Genomic DNA, 24,502 nt, shown 5'->3' with positions numbered 1-24,502 from the left:
AGCTCCTTCAAGTAGTTTAAAACTGCAGAGGACATTGGGACAACCAGACACAGATTTAATTAAAATTATAATAATAATAATAATCTGAATTAGGCGTCATGCCACCTGCATGGTGGCTAAATGATCACAAACTATAAAAATCCATCTGCTACTGCTTCTAGGCAAACGCTTTTGTGTCTGGACGAGACAAACACGTATTTACAACAACGTGGGAATATAATACTGAGCTTTGAACGCTGTGATCGTGACAGAGGGGGACGTACTGAAGGCACGGCGGCTACTGCTGTTAGGAAAACAGTATCTGCTTCTGTTTACAGTGCACACTGAAAGGAAATGGGTTTACTTATAATACGACTGATGCAATATCTCACAGCGTAATACTGTGAAAGGTATTTGTTGCCTTAAAAAAGGGGGTACTGCACATTTTAAGGCAATAATAGTTATGAAGTGTAGCAGCAACAAAATAACAATACAAACAGAAATACAACACTGACCATGTATGTTCAAAAACCTAATAACATCTCACGTTTTTGTGAAAACACATAGAATATTTCTTATTCTATACAGTGTGTGGTGGAGAAAAAAAACATCAGCCACCACACATAAAAATAATATTTTACATCTGAGTATACCCAAGTTATACGGTACTCTTTTAAATAGCTTCCCTCTTTTTTAGTATTAAAATATATACTCATAGATTTATATAATTATTAAAACAAGCATTGTTTTCATGTCTTTGATGTGAATCTTCAGGAGTTTTTGTTTATGTCCAAGTTTATGTACAGTTGAGAGTTCAAGGCATGAACTGATGCCTTGTGGACATCAAGGTGCTCTGGAAACCGGGGACACAAAATGAGAGAACACGATGTGGGAGGGAGTCTAGCAATGTTTGGATGCCTGGATCCTCAGCCCACCTGCAGCACACAGAACACAAAGTCGGATTAGCAAAAGAAACTGAGCTAAAGCTCGCTACTTGTCTTGATGTACTTTTGTAGGTAAGAGAAAAAGTTGAGGCGCAAAACCCAACTCACCTTGTGTCTTGCCAAGTTCTGTCTGGTCCTGTGTTGTCTCCAAGTCCTGGAGCTCTAAAGAGTCTCTCTTACATGAGGGATATTTTGTTTTGTCACCACAAGTCCTTTTAGTGGCTTGAAAACAGTCCGACTCACTGTCTGTGTCAAAACCTTCATGCATGTAGCCATGGTATGCCGCCCCTGGTAAGGTCGGATGCACAGCCACAGTCACAGAGGCCGTGGCTGTAACCATGGTAACAGGTCCCCCAGTGGAGCCTTGTTGTGTTGCAGAGTTGCTATGACTATAGCTTGGCCCTTTAGTCCTGTTTGGCTGAGGCCCTCTGCTGTTCTGTAGCCTGGGGCCACTTTGAGAAGTCCTCCCAGGAAAGTGAGCTTTATCACTGGGTAAATGTTGCATGGACTGAGCTGGTAGTCTCTGACGCCCGTTCTGCTGCTCCTGCTTGGTTCCATCCCAGCAGGTAACCTGGTAGCCAGGAGATGATTGTGCATTGTGAGAGGATTCACATAACGGTTCAACCTTCCCACTAGTGACATTTTCTCTGAATGGCTTCACCACCTACAAAAGATAAGTTTAAAGGTTAGTCTTATTAAAAAAAAAAATGCAAAGGTAATTGTGAGGTTTTTGGCTTTATGGGATGTACCGTGAGTTTTGGGAAGCTGGGGTTCTTGCTGGCTTCCAGCAGTATATGTGAAGTTGCAGGAGGAATGCCGTTGTGTGATGCCTGGTACGCACTCCGATCACAGTACTTATAATCTTCTTCTCCAATCCCCGATGTTGTTGTCAGTTCAGAGTAATACTCAGAATCGGACGACTCTGAAAAAGCTTGGTGATGAGGCGACCGTGGGTTTTGCTGGCCCGTGTAGTACCCATGATGGGTCATTGGTGGAGGCAGAGGAGGCTCGGGGGAAGGTGTCGGCAGGCTGTTGGCATTGTCAACGGGGGTGACTTCAGCTGGAGGGCCCATCATTGAGAGGAGGACTGGGAGAAGAACTAAGCCATTTAGCATCCCCAAAACAGTCAGGATGGCCAGCACAGCAAAGAAATACCTGAAAAGTACAGCAAAATAAAACATGAGTTCAGAGAATATAAACAAGAAGTTGCAACTTTATTAAATCTTGCTTTATCAACCAAATGCAAAAAAAAAAACCAAAAAAAAAAACGTGGAATATCAACAAACTAATAAGTTCAGTCTTTCTTTCCTCCTAATGTGAGACCACAAGAACTGTGTTTTATACGAACAAGAACATTAAAGAAAACATGCACATACATGCATACAAACATAAATCGCATATGAGCTAGAGAAATAGCTCAAGGGAAGAAGGGAAAGCCCAACACTTGTGTATCAAAAGCAGAGGAAGCAGGGTGGGGGGTGGGGGTGGGGGGTTTAATCTGACTCCACTCAATTTAAACATGCTTTCATGCCTGCAGTGCTGCAGCTCCAAACTTTCTCTCACTCTTGGTTTTTTTTTTTTTTGGTACTCACACTGTATGCATGTGTGCATGTATTTTTTTTTGTGTGTGAGTGTGTAAGCATTTCAGTGGAGCTCTGAGGAGGCCAGGGGTGGAGGCAGGCCACAAGAAAGAGCTCCTCAAGAAAATTAGAGAGGACTCCACTTAAACACTAACAGAAAGCATAGAGAGACAGTGAGATGCTAACCACCAGCCAGACTTTAAGAGGTAAAAAAAAAAAAAGTGCAATGAAAAAAAAATTGATGATGGGGTTTGCGGGGGGTGGGGAGTCAGCCAGGGCAGGGATAATAGCTGACGAGTGTTATGGAAACACACTTCTCCTTGAATGGACTGCTGAAATGATTATTACTACTACTCTATTGGCAAAGGTCATGCTTCAGGAAAATGGTTCACGGTTTTCTCCCTGGAAGTAATCTACAGTCCCCATTTGCGCTCATTTCGTCAAAAGATTATTGGCGTGCTTTGTCAAATACAAAACATATTCACATGCCATCCCTGAGCACACAAGTAGGCAATTACTGCTTTGATGAAATCAAAATGTTCACCTTTTCTTGTGCATGTAAGCGGCGCAGAAAAAGGAAAGTGAAAAAGAAAGACAGAAAGAGACGATGGGGGGACCTCCAACAGTGTCTCACTGTCAGGAATTTTCTTGTTTATTTAAACTGTAATCTTTTCCAGTCGTTGTCAGACCCGGAGAGCCGTGTGTGTGTATGCATGTGTGTGTCCATACGTGTCTGCGAGAAAGAGTTGTTTACATGCCTATACATATGTGTGTTTCTCTTTGTGTGTCTACATGTGCATGTACACTCTGTTAGTGTTTGTGTGAGAAGTCTGTGAGCAGAGTTGAATCAGGCCTGCTGTTTATTCAGTGCACTACAAGGCCAGGAGATGTTTACAGCAGCATATTTATCCAGCTCCCCAGCTAGCCAACATTGGATCACCTCATCTACCTGACTACAGCTGCAGCTAAACAAGACCTCCAACAGAGACCAGACCCCTCTGTCTCACCCCGTCATCTGACGCACAACAACCAAGAAGCAATAAAAATTCTTCTGTAACTCCATTAATGCTGATCAAACACATTTTTTTAACTTAACTTCTATACATTTACAATTCTGTGAAGGATTAACCACTGATCAATGCATTTATGAGAACCACCCTAATAGTACTTCTCCTCCATTTCCCTTTTGCTTCTGCCTTCATTTGTTCACAAAAACTTTAAAGTTTTTTAGGTCATGGAGGCCTGGTGCAGCCTGTGAGCTCAAGGCTGTGGTTTTGGGTAAAAGCCGAGACCACATTCAGCTTAAAATCATGGAGCGTTTTTTCTTTTTTCCCTATTTTACCCATAAAGCGGGAGAAAATACACACATGAGAGAGCACGTATACAAGATTTACACACACGCTTCTATTGGGGAAAGATGGGGAGGGAGAGGGGAATGCTGTCTGTTGGAAGGCTACAGACGAAATGACTGGCTGACCAGTTCAAAATTAGCTTCACTTTTTTTATTAAGGCAGAAAGAATGCCAAATGGATGACAGGAATTTTTACAGATTCCTGTGTTTGTGTGAGAGCGAGTCAGGGAGAGACACCACCCAGTGGGCCGCAGAACACTTCCATGTTTACAAGCAGCTGCTACACACCACTGATGTTTTCCCCATTTGTTGCACTCTGAGGATGTGTATGCTCTTGGAGTGACAGAACCAGCTGCCTAGTTGTCACTGATTGTGCATAAACAGGGACGTAACATTTCCACCTGCATGCAACCCTGACCCCCCACTGGGCTTTCTTCTGCACCCAAATGAAGCCAAACAGCTACACACATGCACAAAGAGAGAAATCACATCTCACCTCATGATGAAGTCAAACTCTGACCCTGCCAGCATGAGAACACCCAGCAATGTGGAGATTGCTCCATCGACCACTGGGGCGAACATGTGCTCCAGTGCCACTGCTGAGCGCTTGTTTCTGTTGCCAATCGCTGTCAGGAAGCCCTGTGGCAGAAAGGAAAGAAGGAAAGAGAAATAAGTTGGGAATCTTTCCGATTACACAAAATGTGTTTGTGGTGAAACTTGGCAAGCTTTGATTATTACTACACTTCACTAAGAGACCAAATGAAAGACCAAGTCTGTAATCACACACATTTAACTGCAAAGGTACACAATTAAAAACGCATCATGCTTCATACAAAATATCTGTTCATCTATTTACCTCTCTGTCTAACTTAAATCTTCATTTGTGCTGTTGCTTTCTGCTAAGTTTGAGGACTTACCAACGCGATGTGAACAGTAAACTCCACTCCGATGCCCACCGAGGCAATCAGAATGACCACAGGAATGGCACTGAGCTTGATGCCAATCAGGCCCATGATGCCAAACAACTCCACAGTCATCATGGCCAAGATAAACACCTGGAATACACACATGCAAGAAAGGGAATGTTACCAACTCCTGAGAAATAAAATGGAGAAATCCAGCAGCCTTTAAGAAAGCATTCAGTTATAGTATTTCATACTGTGATTATGTCAGTTTCAATAAGTTAAGTTGTCTTTTTACATTCTTATGCCACTCAGTTCGTTTCCCATGTTCCTAAAATCTCAACCACACTGGTTCAAATTCCACCTCCTTAGGATAGCAGAGTCCCCCTTTCCTTTCTATCTTTTTTGACTTCTCATCTTCCTTCCCTGAGGTGATGAATAGAATGATTGACAGACTCTAACACACAAGTGCATGGGCATCGTTTCACTCACCATTTTCCCCCATATTTATGTACATCTGCTTGTTAATTTAGTTAGTTTGTGAGATAACAGCCTGCACTTTTTTAAATCAAAACAGTTTCCGTCTTAATCAAAAATGCTATCAAATAGCACCATGTGAAAAGACAGACGGAGCATAAATAGGGGAGATGTATTTGAGGTCAAAAGACATTTTTAATTTCCAAGTCAAGGTGGAGGTGGATTCAGGAATAACATCTAGTTTGTTCCTTTTTTGTTTTCTTTTAGACAGAAAATGAAAGTTTTAGGGTAGTGGAATATTTGACTTACAATGATGCCAGCTGTCCAAGGGTTGAGCAGGAGAATCGCACAAACCAGGAAGGTGCATGCCAGGACCACACTGATGGACAGCAAAAACCAGTGTCTGAGACCGATGTACTGCTCCCAGAACAAGAAGGGGTACCCGTTAGGGTAGTTGAGCACACCCTTGTGGCTAAACTCATCGCAGATGGCCCGCACGCTCTCGATGGCCTCCACAAAGTCGCCGGCCTGCCGAAGGCCATTCAGGTAGAAAGGAAACTGAGCAAACTCCAGAGGCTCTGCAGCTGGGACTGCAACACGAGAAGAAGCAATTGTTCATGCAGCAAAGCATTTTCAGGTACATCCACTCCAGATAAATTCATGTGTTCAAAATAAATAACTTACTGCGCAGATTTTCCCCTGTAGCGTCGTATTTGTCATGAATCCACTCTCTGGGGTGAGGGTAGAAGTTGGCCTGGGATGCAGCATAACCCAGAGGGTCATTACTGACCCATACTGTCAGGTAAATGTAAAACACCTCTGGGGGGATCAAACCCTCTGCATCCACCAGCTGACGGGAAGTCAGCTAGAAAAGGATTCAAAAGGGACATTTAGGTTTTACAAAACCTCAGACTATCCAACAACATTGACATCTGTTTATCTGTTTCAAAAGCTTTTTGTTTCTCTTTTCAGTGCAGGTCTTGAACATACCTGGCTGTAGTTAAAAGGGTCTTTCTTGGAGCCGGTCTGAATGAGGAGCTTATACGCCAAAGCTCCATCCTCTGTACCGTTCCTATAGCTGTCAGCCGTGATCCTGCCTGCCTGCCAGTCAGCATCAAAAGCAGCCTGAAGACCTATGTGTGAGGTAAAACACACAAAAAAAGAAAAACATATTGAGGCTCTTATTTATAAATGCCTCAAGTTTTATTCCCATAAAAATATAAAGGTTTTCCAGACATCTGTTCACACATTCATGTTGAAAATGGTGAAATATCATGTTTCCTTTTTTTTTCTATATTAGTTGGCCCCGATTGACAGGTTAACTATTACTTCCTCTTGACTGAGCCTCTGACACATTATGACCTAAGGACACACACATGTGCACACACACATGGAGATAACCCATGACCTCAACCTATCTATTACAACACCCCTGAGCCCAGGTGGAGGGCGAGAAACAGCACGAGTGAACTTTCACTCACCCTTTGTGTATTCTCTGCCCCACACCCTCAGCTCAGCACTGTTTTTAGTAAAAAAAAATAATAATAATACACTACCTCAATCAACGAGACTCATATTTTTTTACATATCCCTCAAGAGGAAAAAGGCATTGATTTAATGAATCCCTTACAAACTTGTACAACTGTCTCTGATTTTTATTTATTTATTTTTACCTTTGAGCCAGTCCTGGAAGTAGTGCAGCCACATGCGCGGCAGTTTGTTGTCGCTGTCTCTGGCCACGAATCTAACAGAGTTGAAGGCGTTGTGCAGCTGGATCAGCAGCCGCTGTGATCGAGCATAGTCAAATCCATCCATGGTTACCAAGTATATGTTGTAGAAGGAAAAGTACTTGAATTGGGCGTCGATGAAATCATACTCCTTGGTGTCGCGTGGCACAATATCAGTCAGGTAAAGGCCGTCGTGCACCATGGTGGTCCCATAGAGGCTGAGACCCAGGAGGCCCAAGAAGAGGACAACCACAATAACTTTGCTCTTGGGTTTGAGGAGGAGAGGGGCATATTTCTCCCTTGCAAAACTGGATAGGTTCCAGTGCAGGAAAGGGAGCGGGACACACTTTTTCCCTGATTTAGACTCTTCCACCTGAGCTAAGAGGTCCCGTGTGGAGCTGGAGGTAGGGGTGAAGAGCTGGGAGCCAAAGGGGTCAGGCACAGAGGTGGTGGTAGGGGAAGGTGAGATGGCTAAAAAGAGAAAATACAAGTTGAAAAAAAAATTAATTTAACTTAAATTGTATGCTATAAAACAATAATCAGAGAGCTCTTTAATACCTTGAGCCTGTGAGGTGGGGCAGACGATGATGGAGGTAGGGCTGGTGGAGATCTGTGAAGTCGGTGGCAGGATCGTAACGATATGCTGTCCGGCTGCATCACACTGTGTGAACGCTTGCACTGTTGTGGTGATTTGTGTGCTGGTGGTGATTGTTGATCCAGTGGCATATTGGTGCGGATGCCCCGCCCCTGTTGTGGGCGTGTGCGGCTGCTCGCCAGCGTCCGACAAATCGTGCGGCGAGAGGTGAATGACGCGGTCAGAGCACGGGCTGTATAAACAGCAGAGGATATCCAAACGCTTGTCCTCACGTCGATGGAGGTCCAAACTGAGGATGGCGGGGAAGATGAGCAGCACCATGGCAAAGTTGAACACAACCACAATGGCTGCCTAGACGGAGAAATGCAGAGAGAAGGACTATTTAAAAAAAAAGAAACACAAAGTGAGAAGAGACAGAGCAGTGTGTGAAATTACAGACACTCAGCCCCAGCTGGGAAAAGTCAGTACTATTTTTTTCAGGGTCTGAGAACACAGCCCACTAAGTAAAGAAAAGCCCTGCTGTAAATCAACAGCCAGGAATACTACGTGAGCCAGAAGGGATGAAAAAGACGGCAAGAAGAGAAAGAAAATAACTTTTGAAAAATTGAAACAGAGGGAATATTACAGACAGATAGACGGATGGACAGACGGATAGACGGACGGGCAGACATATTGAGAGTTTGAGCAAAACCATCACCCTTCACCAGTACTTCCACCACCCCTCCTATACAACCCATCCCCTGAAGCTGACATTCTATTATATAGTTTCCAGTGTGTACATCTGTGTGAGTGTGTGTGGGGGTGTGTGTGCATGCGTGTGTGCGTGTGTACGTGTGCGTGTTTCAGACCACCCACAGTTTAGTCACAGATCAGAGAAAACCGCTTTGACGGGCCAGTGATATACTGATCCACTCCTCCCTCCTTCTCCTTCTCTCTTTCAGTCTGCTTCTCTAGTTTGTTCACTGCTCACGGTACTCAGAGTATTCCCCATTACACACACACACACACACACACACACACACACACACACATGCAAAGACATGCATCCCCACAGAAAAAAAAAAGCTTGGCACACTAGGTGCAGTGGCAATAAAACAGGGAACAAAGACTTTTCTTACTCTGAATAAATGTCACCTCTTTTAAGTTATCTCTTTCATTTACAAAGGAGCCTCAGGCCTCACGGTGTGCGTTTGTGTGCTTGTTGTGCTTATGTCTTTGCGCAGGCGTGAGAAGGTTTGTGTCCCCCACCATCACCCCTGCCCAAAAACAGAACAAAAAATATACATACCTGCAAAGAGAACGCTCGCAAGGCGGGAATAGGCACAAGGGCAGCCATGAAAAATGCAATCATGTTGTTGAGAGAGGTGAGAGCCACGCTGGTGCCGGTACGACGTAAACAATCTCCTGTACGCTCCTTCGCGGAAAAAACACAGAAACAAGTCAGACGAGAAGAGAGGGGATGCGCGCAAGAGGCGAGCAGTCTAGGAAATATTTTAAAGTACCTTGAAAGGGATATTACTTCCTGTTTCTGTGAAGGAGTGAGCCAACAGAAACATGTCATCCACACCAATCCCTAGTGCCAGGAAGGGAAGCACCTGGGATGGGAAACACATCAGCAGAGCCAAAGGGTCAGAATGAACGTTTAAAGTAAGTTAACATCAAATGCTGGACTTTAAATAAAAGGGTTACCCCCTTCTCCTAAGGTCAAATCATCTTATAATCATATGAAACATGCAGTTTTCTCTGTCTTGTACCTGTGTGGTTGCAGCATTGAAGGAGAGACCAAGAAGTGAGGAAAGACCAAGGCCTGCTGCCACTGACAGGGCCACCAACAGTACCCCTGCAAGTCCAACAGCCCCCTGGGACTTGGCACAGTCCCACCTGAGCATAGTTACACAGGCATAGGCCAGCTAGAGAAGAAATTAACAAGTCAGTCGAAACATGGAGAGACCATTTGTCATTTAACCCATTAGTTAATGATAAGGAACGAGGTAATCACCATGAGCAGATATCCTCCAGCTACCCTGATGGCACTGACATCAGAGAAGGATTTCATGATGTCATTGAGGGTCGTGGTGGAGAAAGCGTGCATGGACTGACTGGAGTTAGCTGGGATACTCTGGTGAACCACCTGCAAGAGAAACAACACATTATCAACAAAGCGTTGCATTAAGCCTATAAAAAGGCAGATGTTCTTTAAAACTTGAAGAACAAATCAACAAGAACTACAAATCCTTCTCCGGGTCTCTCTTCAATACTTCATAATTTTAAATGCAGAAAGCCCTTGTGACTTGGAAACATACTTGTGTCTGAAAGTGAGGATGAATGTGCAAATGTGTTTTTACATGTGGCAGCATGTGTGTGAGTGTGTGTGTGTGTGTGTGTGTGACAACTGAGGAGTAATGAGCACAGATGCCAGAGGTTGTGAGGTCAGAGGTGAAAAGGATGGGATCACATGGTTCAGGCGGCTACTCTCTGCTTGCTGTGCCATAAAATGACACAAATTTATCCCCCAAAAAGCCATTTACCTGCATGTGTAAGCCATTTTTTGCTATCTTGAACAAATCTGTTCTTGTTCTTTAATGTGTCAGGAGAGGGTCTCATGTCTCTGTCAGTTTACGTTTGGAGTTTGTTACCCCCTCCTCCCTTCCACTAGCTCCTCGGTTCTTGCCTCCCTCCCTTACCCTCACAGTGGTGGGTGTCAGCTATCACGGCAACAGCTTGTTCCTATAACTAGGGCTCTGACAGAGAGAGATGATTGCCCTACCACACACACACACACAGATACACACACAAACCTGGTGCCCTGTTCTGCCCTGCGATTCACTTTACAAGAGAGCTGAAGACTGATGGAATTCAAACACTACAAAGTAAGTCCTGGAGTGTGTGTATGTGTGTGTGTATAATATCAGAGCAAAGCTGCAAAGGGAGATGCATATCCATTTATGCTCAATTTTTGCTTTTTAAAATGTGTAATGAGTACATTGCAAGAAACCGGCACGTGTTCGCACCTCCACAAACTTCCTCTGCCAGGACTCGAGGATAGCGGTAGCCTTTTCTTCATTCCAGTTGATGTCATGGATCTCATAGTCGTCTTTAAAGTGCTCGTACAGCTGTTTGGGGCTCATCAACAGGAACATGGTTTGGAGAGCCTCCGCACTGCAAAACACATCAAAGTAAAATAAAGTAAAGTGCTATGTGTTGTCATCATTGTATGTTCCCATACAATGGCGAAATTGGTTCTCTGCATTTAACCTGGGATACATCCAGGTGGACCAGTGGGCAGCTATGTGCCCAGGGAGCAACCAGCTTAGATCAAAAGGATCCAGCCTTCACAAAACCTTATAAAAATTGTCAATTTTGTACTGGGCCTCATTTGTCTCATAACACAAACATTAAGTTATCCAGTTGATCACCACACCTTACACCTCTTTGAAAATTCCTGTAAATTACGGCAGGATGGCGTTTTCCCAGACGTTGCTCTGTCTGACTTCCCGAACAAACAGCGAAGCACAGGTGTTATCTAGTCCAACTAATGGTCTACAGGTATACCAGATTCCTCAGGTTTTTAAGCGTCACCTCAGCACTGGAAGCCCAAAATGTAAATAAATTATCTTAAATCATCAAGGAGTAAGTGTGACTCACACAGATGGAACTAGAATCCGCTTTTATTCAAGTCTCAAGTCTTGAGCTTGCGTGGGTCTTGATCTGGCCTCTGACCCAGTCCTGTCACTTCATTTGTACCCATCGTGTTTTTTTAAATCCACTTGATGACAGCAGTGTTTAAAAAAGCATGACTTCCTAGGATCATCTAATAAAGAAATTTGTGCATGCAGCTACAGATAAACACGTGTCTTCTCCTTGTTCTTTGCTTCCTCTGTGCAACAAATGTGTAGTAGAGTGGGAGGTTTTATGTGGCTGTCAGTCATCTTTAATTAGCCTATCCAAGAGCGGGGTCATTCAGGAAACCGATCTCTCCCAGTTCGATGCATTCCTAGCATGTGTCTGTAGGGTTCACGGGGGTTAAACACAGATTCAGCAGTGGATTGTCTGTCTGCCTGGCGGATGAAAATCACATTGAACTAACATTCTTGAATGATGCAAAATTAGCCTTGTAATGCAGTGCCCGTGTTTGTTTTTTCTTCTTTTTAGATGTACACACCTCAGCAGAGTATCCTCGCTGCTTTTGATCCGCCCTCCCAGGATGAGCTCCTCCTGCCAGTGCATGAACTTCCGGCTGAAACCATGACAACCACCCTGGAGACGCCCAGCAATGTCAGGACTCTGAATGGACAAGCAGTCAGAAAATGTTGGTTTGTTGACTTTTTTGTTTTTCTAGGGAGAGCTACTCTGCTCAACCTACTACATGTTGTTGAAGTTTCATTCGTATGTTTAAATGTACCTCCTCCGTTTCCTTATTGGGTGCACTGAGGGGGCAGTCGGGGTCTGAAGGGTCGAGACAGGGCCTGTTCATGTAAGCATGTCCCACCTGAGGAATCAAAAAAAAAAAAAAGTCTCATTATCTAAAGATATAATATATGCTTTTCAGTAAAAAGTTCTTCAAATATTTAAGTCACTAGATGAGTTTATGTTTCAGTGTCTCACCTGGGCTTTGTCCAGCATCTCTTTAAATCCTTCCAAAGAAGTGAACTGGCTCAGCTCCTCCATCAGTTTGACAGGATCTAAATTCATCCACTGGATATCTGGCATACCTCTGCAGAGCAAACACACAGATCTGTGGTCATGATCAGCACAAAGCAGTAACAGCATAAAAGCAGAAGAAACTCCAAACTTATCTAATCTTAACTTCTTTATTGCTAACATTTACTGCGATCAGAATTGATCAGATTCCCTTTGTAGCGTGTCTGTTGCACAGGCCTACGCAGGAGGCCAGCTGCAGATACAGGATAAAATAGCGTTTATTATCCTGTTTCACACTGCCACAATGCCCAGGAAAAAGGCAGGGTGGCTGCCTGCTCACTTTCATTCCTCGGTGCCCTGCACTGAGTCATAACAATTACCTCTGCCTCCCAAACATCTTGATAAAGACGAACGGGAGGGAGGGAAAGAAAAATTAATTTACGGATGAGGAGAATTCAGTTCAGTTTGCAGAGAGATGGTTACTGACAAATGGCTTACTTTTAGTATAATGTATGTTACATTGAAGTTGCAAATTAGTTATTCTTTATGTTTTGTGATAGACTTGATACTTTTGATTACTGCTGCATAAATTAGCTTCAATAGCATCCACAGTTTGCTCCATGCTAAAACTTTTGAGAGCGGTTAGCCTTTGTTTTGTAATTTGGAATAATAAAACAAAAGACCAGGGTATAAAATAATCCAAAAGTATTTCAGATGGAAGCTCAATCCTCCTTCAGTTGCCTTTGGAGGAGCTCCTCTCCTTTTCACACATACCAGGCTCCTTTTTGCTGCTAGTTGCAAAGACACTCCTTTATCAGCTAGTTTTTGCTTGACTGAACGAGGCCCGGGCCCTTTTGTTTTTTTCATAGATTGGTTCTTTTCTTGTTCTTTGCCACTCTCCTCACCCATTTCCTCCATCTGCCTCTCTCAGATCTCTTCTTCTCATTCTATTGCTTTTTTTAAAAACCATCTAAAACATGCCTCCTAAACTGTCCTTACCACCGCTAGTTCTCTTTAGCGGCACATGAAAAAAAAAAACAAGTAATGAGCACTTAATAAATAACAACAAATGTTGAAAACTTGGGTGTGGATTACGGGAACGCGTGAATGGTGTGTGAATCATCAAAAAGACCCCCTTCTCCCCTCGTCAGTGCTTTCACACAAGCCAACTGGGAGATGCTAAAGATGGGAAACTTGAGTTTGTTTCTGTATGTGCTGGCTTGTCATGCAACACAGCGCAGTCAACTCAAACAGATAAGTAAACAAATGATTTTGTTGCACAAAAACATCTGCTATGATCTAAACTATCTTTTCTAAAGTAAGCACTCGATTGAAATATCACTTCTGACAACAAAAAAGGAATCCCTTTCAGTGACTCCATTTCTCAAGAGAACTTTGTTCCACAAAAAAAAGGAGGTAGAAAAAGAAGAAGAGGAAAAAAAAAACGGAATCTGCAAATACGCCCAGACTCCACTGTTAGCTGTCTTGTAGCCTCTCTCTGTCCTTCTCGGGGGACTTGAGGCTTGAATACTGCCCATTTTATTTGTTGGACAACTTGGGAGCTGGGAGCCCAGGGCATTACCATGAGAATGCCGAGTGTTAGCCGTGAGCTGACAAAGCCACCCTCCACCCCACCCCCCTCCTCTCTGGGGCCCCTGCACTGATGGACACTCACTCGTAAACTGAAAGAATGCTTACCATTGTCTGACCCAAAGGGCTCCCCTGCCACCGCCACCACCACTGCCACCGCCTCCCCGCCCTCTGTTCTACCAACCCACCACCCAGTTGCTGCTACAGCCATCTACTCTCCCTCCATCCCTCCCTCATTTTGCTGCATCTCTCCCCAACTTTTTTCCTTTGAATTTCCCTGTCAGAACCCCCGCCACCAACCACCTTCTCCAGCCCCTTCTCGGACCCTAAAAGAACTCTATTACTGATCACCGCTGTCAGTCACAGCACCCACTGACAGGCCACTGAAAGCCTGACTGTATGTCTCCATCCAGCCAAACGCTGCAGACCCTCATAAGGCTCTAGCAGGACAAGACGGCTGCAGCACAGTGAGAGCACAAGACTTCTATGAAGAGTTGTAATGTTGCAAAGGTTTACGTTGGAAGGAAAATTCCAAGACTTACGGTAAATAGGCAGAACCTCCTTGTAGTTTGGCCCCTTCCCAGAAACAGTCCAATGGGGTGATTATCATACAGGGGAAAAGCTTGTCAATCATCTGGGATCAGAGACAGAAAGAAGGACCGATTAAACCCAACAAAACAGTGAGAAATGTGCACTTAAAGGAATAAAAAAGTGGTTTCCTTGTCAACATACCCTTTCAATCATGACATTTTCTATGATAGGCACTCCTGATTTGTAGCATATTTTATTAAGATCCCATGATCTATCAAACGGAAGATGAAAATTACATTGCAACCTGGTGACAAAAGCACGTTAGAAACTTTTTCACATAGTACGGTCCACTTACTTTCCAAACAGTGACACCTGCACCCTACTGGCAGACAGGGCGGCTTCCATGTGAATCAACAAAGCCTCCTGGGTAAGAATATTTGTGCCCTCTTCTTTGGGGGTCTGGATAAGCATCTGTGAGGTAAATATCGACTCCTCTCCCTGCTTCTCCTTGGTGTAGCGAAGCTCTGTGCTAACCCGACTGCCAGCTAAAAAGCAAGAAAGAGGGAAGAAATGAACACAAAGTTTTTATTTAATGCACAAAAATACACCTTTTTGAGCCTTTTGCAATGTAAGATTTAAACATAAATACTGCATGCGCACATGCTTGCGCAAGAACACATACGTATATTGACCAACGCCCTTGGCCTTCGCCAGTGTTGGTTTTGAAGGCACTTCACACAAGGCAGTGTCTGGCCAAGAGAAATGACTAATATGGCTTCTCATTGGCTGCTTCTGTGAAACAGATGTGCCCTGTTAGTTAGCAAAATCAGCTTTTTGATGCCCCAAAACCCTCTACTGTAGTGCTACAGGCAGCAGATATGAATTCAAACAATCTGAGCTCATGGAAAAGGATTGTTATAGACCTGCTTTTCTCTGGTTTCTGGTTTTATATACCATGTTTATCTTTGACATTGTTTAGACGAAAAGTCCAGAAGAAAACAGAACAGAGGAGTCCAAGAGGAATCTTTAATAAGCTTTTAAAAACACATACGAATAACAGACTCAAGAAGTTAGACATATGGATTTCAGTGGTTCTGATGAGCAGGAAAGAGATAGAAAAAGATTTAAAATATGGAGAAAGAGGCAGAGCTATGTTGTGCAGTGTGGTAGACCCCAGCCCCCTAATTACAGGAGGTTGCCCTGAAAAGAGTTTGCCAGCCAGGGGGTTCTGTGCCTGTGCCAAGTGGACATGAAACATGCCGCGTTGGATCACAGAGAGCCTGTCTGCCCCTCTTGCTGTTCTACTACATGACAACCCCAAAGAGCGAAAGAGAAAGCAGGGAGGGGGAGAAAAGAAGAACGCTGCAAAGTTTGGAAACAAGAGCCACCACCTTTCTAAACCATCTCATCCATTTTTTACCTACTTATGGCTTTACCTCTTTTCGAATATCTATCATTCCTATAACCCAACTGTATTGGTTTCTCTCTCCATCGGTGTCCCTCTTTCTGTCTTCTTTTTCTCCCTTTTTTCATTCCTTCATTCCCTCACATTTTCTACACCTCCCCCCAGCCTGGAACAGGCTGCTGTAATTGATGGGGAGAAAAGAAAAAACAAACTACGGTACTCAGCCTTCGCCGCTAAAGTGTGAGATCAGGTTAGGACTCCGGGCTTTGGAGAAACAGTCCAACATTACGCTTTGCTTTCAAGGCTTTAATTACATTTACACAATTTTTTCAAAATTTCAGGCTTTGTTTATAATTTTGAGTTCTGAAATGAGTGCACCCTGAAAACAAAATACCCCTAACATGGGATAAATATAACGCCAGCATTTATTTTTCTAAATATTGTTGTCATACAGCTTTTATTGTGCGTGAATTACTATTCAAAATGGTTATAAAATTAAATATCTAAGTTTACAGAGACGGTAGTGTTTTTTCAGGTCTCTCTTGTAAATGAGTCCTCGAGGCTCAATGGGATTTACCTGTATAAATAAAGGTTGATTGATTACAGAGACGGTAGTGGTCAGGACTAAATCTACGTTTTGAAGCATATTTGACTTAATAAATCACTTTTACGCTGTCATGTACCTATTTAAAACAAAAACAAAAAAAACAACATCACACTGGGTGCAAAGCAGCAATTACATGTTCAGCACACCATGACTCCACTTAGTTTAGCTTCAGTTCAACAGATTTCCAATCAAAAATGACTCCTACAAAATGGAAGCTTTTCCGTTTGCGGACCTTTCTGACATCTGTTAAACCTTTTTTGACATTTCGTATGTTAACCTCTGCAGAGCAGGGTTTTGATCCCAACAGGAACTGGGTGGCTTGGAGAGACTCTGGCTCTGTAATTACAGGCCTCCTGAAGTAAATTATAGCTATTTGTGTCTCGTTCCTCCCATCTGGACCACACAGGCAGCAGTTGTCTCTCTACTCTTTTTCTCGCCTTCGCTCCTCGGCCCCTGGTCCGGCCCCAACCACCCAACTCTGCAGAGCTCCACAGAAACTCGGCTTGCCGCTGCTCCGCTATGCTAACCTCACTCTTTTTCCACCTCTGCTTCTTTCTCTCATCCTTTTCTTCCCTTTTTCGAACAGTTTGTTTCTCACTCTTTTTTCAGTATACCCCAGACTCTCCCCCTTCACTCAGCCTGCGTTTCAAACAGCCTTAAAGAGACAGCTCTCAGACATTTTCCCACCCTGGGAAGTAAGCTCCTTTGAGTATGGAAACAGAGGTTTTATCTCACCAGCAGCTGGTAGTTGTACTACACGTGCTCACCTAACACATGGAATATTTGTCTATACTAGTTAAAATCAATTTAAAAATGGAAATTACTAGAACTTTAAATAATTCAACAACAATTTGAGGGTGTTTTGTCAGGAAATCTGACCATCGTCTTGTCTTGTAAGTGTATTTTGTTAGGTGCAACATAAAGTTGTTAGTCATCGCTAAACGTGATTTGAAAGCAGTAAGAAACACTAGTAAATCGCAATAACAAGTCTATAAATGCAATGCTATTTTTATTACAGCACGTCTTCCTGTCCCAGCAAGTACTGTACATGTGAATGCACCAGTGTAAACACTGGATCCCATCTCCACCAGCCTCAGTCATTTCCTGCCTACCTGAACCACCCATCCCTAAGAACGAAACAGCCCAAAAATATCAGGGAAAAACGTGCGGCTCCTCAAAATTGAGACAAACTAAGTCCACTTTTATGTGCATTTCAATCTTTTCAGTTATGTCTTCATGGTGTCTTATGGGCCTGGTTCCAGTTCCAGGGCATGCTAGGTCAGACTAGGCCACCTTCAAACTTCAGTGTGGTAGATTAGCTGGATTAAGGGGCCTCTGAAAGGCCCCACGCTGCTACAGAGGAAGACCCAAAACGAAGAGGGCTGGAAGTGACATGTATGCTTTCACATGCCATTTTTTTTAGCTTATTTACGCAGCGTGTCAACATGAGTACATCCGAATTCACCACAAAACTTTAATTAAAAAGAAACTAAATGAGAAAATACTTCTCCATGACCTTGTTTATGTTATCACAAATCTCAAATTAAGTTATTATTTTATTAAGTTAACTTACCAGAATCAACCGTTTTAGGTCCTAAGTGTGCCCATGCCCTGTGGCATCCCCCAGCCAGGGCACCACCTAAAGCAGGCTGCTCCCAGCAGATGGGCCTTTCCTCCATACAATCATTCAATCCAGCTCCAGGCTGAATGCAGACCCTTTAGTCAGTCATTCAGCCCTTCAAATTCTTTCAAATGTTTCCCCAACAAACAGCCAAATAAGAAAAGAGCTTTTTCACACAAATTGATCTAAACTTTCCCAGCTTGTAAAACAATGACCGAGTCAGCCATGGGAGGGCGAGAGGACATGGGGCATGGAAGAGAAGCTGGCACGTTGCTGTCTTACCTATAGAAATACAGTGCATCTCTTTCTGAAGTGTCAAAGACAACACTATTTAGGAGGATAATCCCATTGGGTGCATTAACACAAGAAAACAACATCATCAATTTCAGTCTGATTAAATTCTGCGGGTCAGCCTATCCAGCAGTCACAACTGTATAAACAGCAAAACAAGATGAAAAATCAGTTTCACTTACATTCTATTCAGATGTGCCAGTGGTGTTAGCCACCACACATAAATTTCCACCACGGTTGGCATTTAGGCACTTTCTATTTCCATATGTATAGGCTTGCCTCTGCTAATTATGCTAATCATGGGCAGTGTTGGCCACTGTGAAAAATAGTCACATTAGACACTCCACTGACCACTAATGCTGCTTAATGTGTGGTTGAAACATACATTCAGGCCTGCCTGAAAAGCAAAATTTTTCCACGTTGCTGGTCGCATTCAGATGAGAAATGAATTTATTGGGCTCAAGAAGCATTTCTTTTCTCTCTCTCTCTCTCTTCTTCACTCCCAAGTACCAAGAAAATGTTCAGTCTCCGTCTACCTCTCTCTTTACTTTTTTTAAATTTTATTTCATGGTGTGAAGACAGATGCAAATGGTGCAAACTCTAAGGTGACTGGTGCTGGTTTATTTCGCCTGGAGCAGAGACAAAAGTTTCTCTTCGCCGAAAGAAGAAAGGGTGCCACACTACACTGATTGAGCTTTTATTATCCAGTTTTGGAGCAGCTTTGTTGCCTTTCTAAGAACATCACATTCAGTGTAGCCAAGACACCAACTGTCCCAAGTTTTGGAATAAAAAAAAAAACGAAGCATGAATTAATCCAATTGTCTTTTATAACTATTGCAAACGATTGATGATCACAAACTAATACATATATGATACATTGGTGCAAAGTTGACACTTTAAAATGAAATAAAGGGCTATGTTTGTGTTTAATGTACAGTACAAGCGAACTCCATGTGTGTGTCATGTTTATTGCTGCTCATTGTGTGTTTATTTGTAAGGGGTGGTCCTGGTCTGTATGTTGATGTGTGTTGTGGGGGGTGGGGGATGCTGAGAAAAAGGATGGAATGAGGTAGTGTTGAACTGAAGGATGGAAGGAAGGGGGTGAAATAAACATTTAGAAGTGACCCAGATTGACTCTGGTCTTGTTTGTTCTCTCTACCAGTGAGGTCCCGGGCCCTGAACGCTGGGAGTTTATTTATCTAGCTGGGGCACCACCGCGCACTATTCACCTTCAATAATGCCTCATAGAGCTCCCTTTCTCTGTCCGAACTGGGCTGCTGTGTGCACTCCAATGAATTATAGCATTTACCTGCTGCACCGCTCTGAGGTTTGTTTAGAGAAACTGCTCCAAACTCCGAGATGCCCACGTGTGCATTCACTCATTTGCGTAAACTCAGAGGTGTTTTTTTTCCCCCCTCTTTTCATTCTTCTAATCAATCTCGTTCTTGATCTTCTCATATCCCGTCTAATTTCACTGCAAGTTAAAGACGCACTTCAGTCACTATTCATTCATGTGGACTGTGCAGGCGCTCTACTTCCCCCTCTTCTACACTTTTTATGGGACATGTGGTGCGACTGCTAGGCCCCGTCTTGCTGCATTTGTATTTGGACAGCTTGAGTCTGTGTATATGTCTGTCATGCCTCACCCAAACCCTGCCAAGAAAGATGAGTTTAGTTGATGTCAGAGTAAACACAGTCTTTTTTCTTTTTTTCTTTTTGCAAGCTGCTCATTTTTGTTCCACCTTCCCAAACAAGCTTTTTCAAGTGGGGCATTGTGAAGGTAGAATTTCAGCCAGATTTTGGATTCTTTCACATTTCACATTGCACTTCATTGGGAAGTGAACAAGTGCAAAAGACAGTCTCACACTTGATGCTTGTTCATGTGTGCGCAGGAGAGAACAACAACTAGAGAAATTGCATTTCCTGCGAAAATGCAGTGCGAATGCTTCTTGCTGAAGATCTTGCTGAAAAACAGCTGCAATGAGCTTAAAACATGCTGAAATGTAGCTGAAACAAGCTTAAGTTAGCAGAAAAATCATAAAAACACATATTTGCTGAATTTGGTTTAAACAGGCAGTGATGAGCACAAAAACGAGTAAATTAGCTTAACAAAGGTGAAATAAGCAAAGAAACAGCTGAATACTAGCTAACATAGTAGAAAGAAGTATAAATTAGCAGAAGGAAGTGGAGAGATCACAAGTTGGTCAACAACAACAAATAAAAACATGCACAAGAGTCACAACCCCCCTATTGTCTCCTCTCATCAGTCTTCTTCCTGAACCTCTTTTATCATGTTTTTTTTTTGTGAACAATAGCTCAGGTCTCACCATAATCTCAGACAGATTAGTGTGTTAAATTAGGTGGATTAAAGTAATAAGATATAAATTGGACATTTGTGTGATTCATTACTGACTCTGAAACACATTTGTCCTGAGATTTTTGTTAATGAAAAGTGCGTTATAAATTCAATTCATTATTATTGATTATTATTGATGTAAAGTCATCTAAGTGCAAGTAACTTAGAGCAGAGGGAGTGTTAGGTGATTTGATGGGCCACGCCTGCCACAGGTTCTCTCTCTGAGGCTGAGACAGAAACAGATCTTAATCCCCATTACAGACTAAACACCCTGATGCTGTTGCATTTTGCATCACCTGCAGGTGTAATGAATCCTTCAGCCTTACTGCGTGTCCACATCACAGACGCACAAGAATCCTCAAGACAAGCCAGCTGATGCAAGTAAAAGTGGGAAGATGGGAATGTATAGGACACATTTTCAAGTTTTCTTCATCAACTTTTTCTAGCTAGCTGCCCTGCTTCAGTTTTAGTCCTGCAGCATGACAGGAAGCAATTAAAAACGCCCTGGTGGCCTGACTTCAGACACACAGGTAGAAATATAAACACAGGCAGGAACATTTAGGCAGACAGATGGCCAGGCGAGCTGAACACAGCCAGAGGTGACAAAGACGACAAGTGTACGTGTGTGTGTGTGTGTGTGTCCACTCTAGGGGGAAGGCTCTCTGTTCTCGTATGAATATATGATAGGAAGCATATGCTCCTTAACACCTTGAAGGCCGAGTGTTAACACACGGTGTCGATTACTCGGAGAAAACTGGGATAGAAGTCTGAATGTTTACACCAGACATTCAGTTTTGTTCCAGTTACAACACAACAACAAAAAAAACAACATTTAATCAAACCTAACCACAACACTTTGAGCCTCTTCAATTGAAATCTTAGTTGTGTGCATTATTTCTTTTCTGGCTCATGTGCAATGGTGCATGAGTGTTTGTATCTGTGTGTGTGTGTGTGTGTGTGTGTGAGAGAGAGAGAGCGAGAGAGAGAGGGAAACAGAGAGTACTAACCTCTCCTTGTTACCAAACCACTTTACTCTCCATTGAGGCCCTAGCAGCTTTGTCAATGGGCTATTGGTGGAAACAAGGCAGGCAGAAACTTTAGAAACATGGCCACAGCCTCTTAAAGGCACAGGGTTCTCTTTCAGACCCCCCCTTTCATTTCAGCTCTCTGAATCCCACAGCAAAACAACTGGCACACAAACATCTAAACATCTCTTTTTAAAAGGCAACCAGGCCAATTAGCTCAAGAGGAAATCCCACGAACCAGATGGAAACCAACGGGAATGGCAACATGTTTCCTTCTCTTGTTCTTGCTCAGAACTCTCTTGATTTCCTCACATCTCAAAGTAATCATTGTAGCGCCTGCATCCTACATATAATGTTTTTACAAGTGTGACTCGGTGGGGGTGAGGAGAGTAGGGGTGTCATTCAAATTCCTGTGCAAGTGAAGCGTACGGCCTCCCAACACTCCTCCCGACACCAGCGGTGTGGGACTCCTGCGACATCTCCACGCAGGTCCTGGGAGCTGCCTGTTCCTGGTGGGCTTAAAAACCCTATAGAGTCTGTTTATATTCACCAACTGCTGTGGCGCTTTTAAAGCATGCAAAACAGGTGGGTAAACTTCAGCTGCATTCACTTATTATTTTTTTCTTCCTTCTTCTGGTGAGGAGGAGAGATGGAGGAAGGGGGGGGGGGGTTAGGGAGGTGGTGCCTGCTTGCCTGCTTGCCTCTTGTTGAATGGAATCCAAGAATAGTTAGGGACCACACAGGGAGCTCGAAGGGGGAGGGGTCAGAGCCCTCAAAGATGGCTAACCATTCACACAGTCCATCTGCTGCGGGGATCAGGCTCGGCACAGAAAGCCTGAGGGTTTAAAAGGAATTTGGCCGGTGTGAAAAACTAAATAAAGCTGCCTTCACCTCGGAATATGTGCAGATAACTTTAAGAAGTGTTGAGGGAAGGAGCATGGCGAGCGCTGGTAAATTTGTAAGGAGGCCACTCTAAGCAGAAGTATGTTTCTGTTTGACAGAAGAAGAGCAGAAAGCTTTTTTAAGAGAAAAGTGTCACATGCGTATGTATTTCCCAGATAAAGCTTTATGCGGAAAATAAAATAAATTAAAAAATCCCGTCCACAAAGCACAGGCAGGAACTGTGTGCTCTTTAAACCACTTCAAACAAACTTGCAAATATTTGACTTTGCTGCTGCTCTTTCAAAAGTGTAGCGAGACAAAACTAACGTCCGCCTCTGAACACTTATTTCCTCCTGTGGCACTAAAATGACACTAATGTGGTCACCCTGCATCTTCATCAGCTCATTATTGTCATTTCAACTATTGTTAGTGAAATACGAACTGTCAGGCATTTTGAAATCCAAACCCCACACACCAGATGACCACATTACACAAATAAAATCGACAATTGCCATGGTCCTGCTGCTGCTTCGCACAAACACAGCTGAACACTAACACGTGCCGTAGTAAACGAGTAATGTCTTAAACTCACCTTCAACCCACAGCTGCTCGATGTTTGTTTCGATGGCTGCGACTCGGAGTCCCACAGACAGAGCGCCGAACACTAAGAGTCCAATAAAGAGGACCTTCCCACAGTGCCTCTGGATGTGGCAGCCCAGAGAGAACAGGAAGGCCTGGAACCTCGCCCGGATCCACAGAGGAGCTTTCTGACCTACCGCCTTTCCCTGGATTTCATGATGGGAGGGCGAGAAAAAGGACATTAATATGTGACGTTACTAAAAAAATGCATACATCACTGTGTCCATATTTGTCTGTGCATCTCTAGCGCTGTAGTAGAGCACGGTGACAGCTACTGCCCAAAGCATTTGACACAACATCTGTCTGATATTAAACTGAAACAAGCGTTTTGATCAAACACTGAGTCAATCCCAAGATATCTTGCATTGTTAAACCCTCAAGTCCAACTCCAGTGGCAGCCCATAATTAGGATTTAATGTTATGATAAGCCATACTATCAAAATGAATAGAGGTCATTTACTTTTGGATGTGTTAACAATTAGAAGCTAATCAGGCTAATCAGACAAAATCACTTTATATTAGACATTTAAAAATGCTGTGTTTACTTTATGTACAGTGCAAAGTTGCAAGTGCACGAAGAAGGAATTCTGTATGAGCTTAAACCAAGCAGTATGTAACACGTTTCTTCTCTTTTGTTCAACGTTAAATGTCCCAAAATCCCTGAAGGTGAGCCTGAGAAGCTGCAGTCGCTCGGCTGGTGCGGCTCCTCTCAGCAGCGCTGAAACACGTCCAAGCATCCGGGCGGTCCAAAGATGCTTTGTCAGATCAAACTCAATCAGTGAATTCCTTTACAGGACCCACCACATTTCCAAAACAGACCCCGAGCGCAGAGCAGTGCGCTCTCCGCTGGCTGCGCACACACACACACACACACACACACACACACACAAAACGCGCACGCACTGCACGGCTGGGAACAACAAGCCCTCCACTGAGTCTTATCAGCAAGGGAAATGAATGAGCAACTCCACTCAGACACACAGCCAAGTTAAACCTGTTGTTATAGATTTTTTTTTTTAAGTGTCAAAACACGACATGGCCCTCAAGTTTCTCCTCCGGCTCTAATCCTGATTCTTGTCACTGCAGGGTGGTGGTCTTCAGACCCCCCATCTATTTTATTAATGTTGACAGAGTCCAATCAGCTTCTCTTTTGATAAACCCACTCCACAAACTTTAATAATGACAATAATAATATTCAAGCATCACCTTTGAGATCTGTTTAAGTGCGAAAGCAGCGTGGCAGTAGCTGGGTCTCCGCAGAAGGTCTGGGCTCGCAGGCGGCTGGGAGCGCGCAAAGCTCGGGAGTAAGTCTCCAAAGACGCCGCCGGTGGCCCCCGGGACCCCGCGGTCCGAGGCCAT

General features: G+C 43.5%; 1 protein-coding gene across 1 annotated transcript; it reads right to left on the bottom strand.

The window, feature by feature from the left end:
* Positions 1–241: 241 nt before the first annotated feature.
* On the bottom strand, positions 242–24,502 carry ptch2 (patched 2). Its single transcript, XM_037682260.1, has 23 exons — positions 24,350–24,502; positions 23,097–23,289; positions 14,673–14,862; positions 14,519–14,588; positions 14,329–14,420; positions 12,161–12,269; positions 11,958–12,044; positions 11,718–11,839; positions 10,567–10,714; positions 9,555–9,686; positions 9,310–9,465; positions 9,058–9,150; positions 8,844–8,969; positions 7,519–7,906; positions 6,907–7,431; positions 6,224–6,366; positions 5,918–6,098; positions 5,543–5,823; positions 4,772–4,909; positions 4,351–4,493; positions 1,673–2,078; positions 1,032–1,587; positions 242–914 (listed from the first exon to the last, which is right to left on the bottom strand). Exons 1-23 carry the CDS (start codon positions 24,500–24,502, stop codon positions 880–882), a joined length of 4,467 nt encoding a protein of 1,488 aa, XP_037538188.1. The 3' UTR covers positions 242–879.

Source organism: Nematolebias whitei, chromosome 9, assembly GCF_014905685.2.
Source record: "Nematolebias whitei isolate Nwh7 chromosome 9, NemWhi1, whole genome shotgun sequence".
NCBI classification, from domain to species: Eukaryota; Metazoa; Chordata; class Actinopteri; order Cyprinodontiformes; family Rivulidae; genus Nematolebias; species Nematolebias whitei.
Note: the sequence above shows the minus strand (reverse complement) of the source record. Positions and strands in the feature narration are given on the sequence as shown.

What these genes read in the sequence shown, in the direction of transcription:
- ptch2 (XM_037682260.1), bottom strand. Translation starts at nt 24,502, where the DNA reads ATGGCCTCGGACCGCGGGGTCCCGGGGGCCACCGGCGGCGTCTTTGGA. An exon ending in CCAATAAGGAAACGGAGGAG is followed by an intron (nt 11,840 to 11,957) that starts GTACATTTAAAC and finishes TTGTCCATTCAG; the next exon opens with AGTCCTGACATTGCTGGGCG. An exon ending in GGCAGAGGAAGTTTGTGGAG is followed by an intron (nt 9,687 to 10,566) that starts GTGCGAACACGT and finishes TTTCTCTTGCAG; the next exon opens with GTGGTTCACCAGAGTATCCC.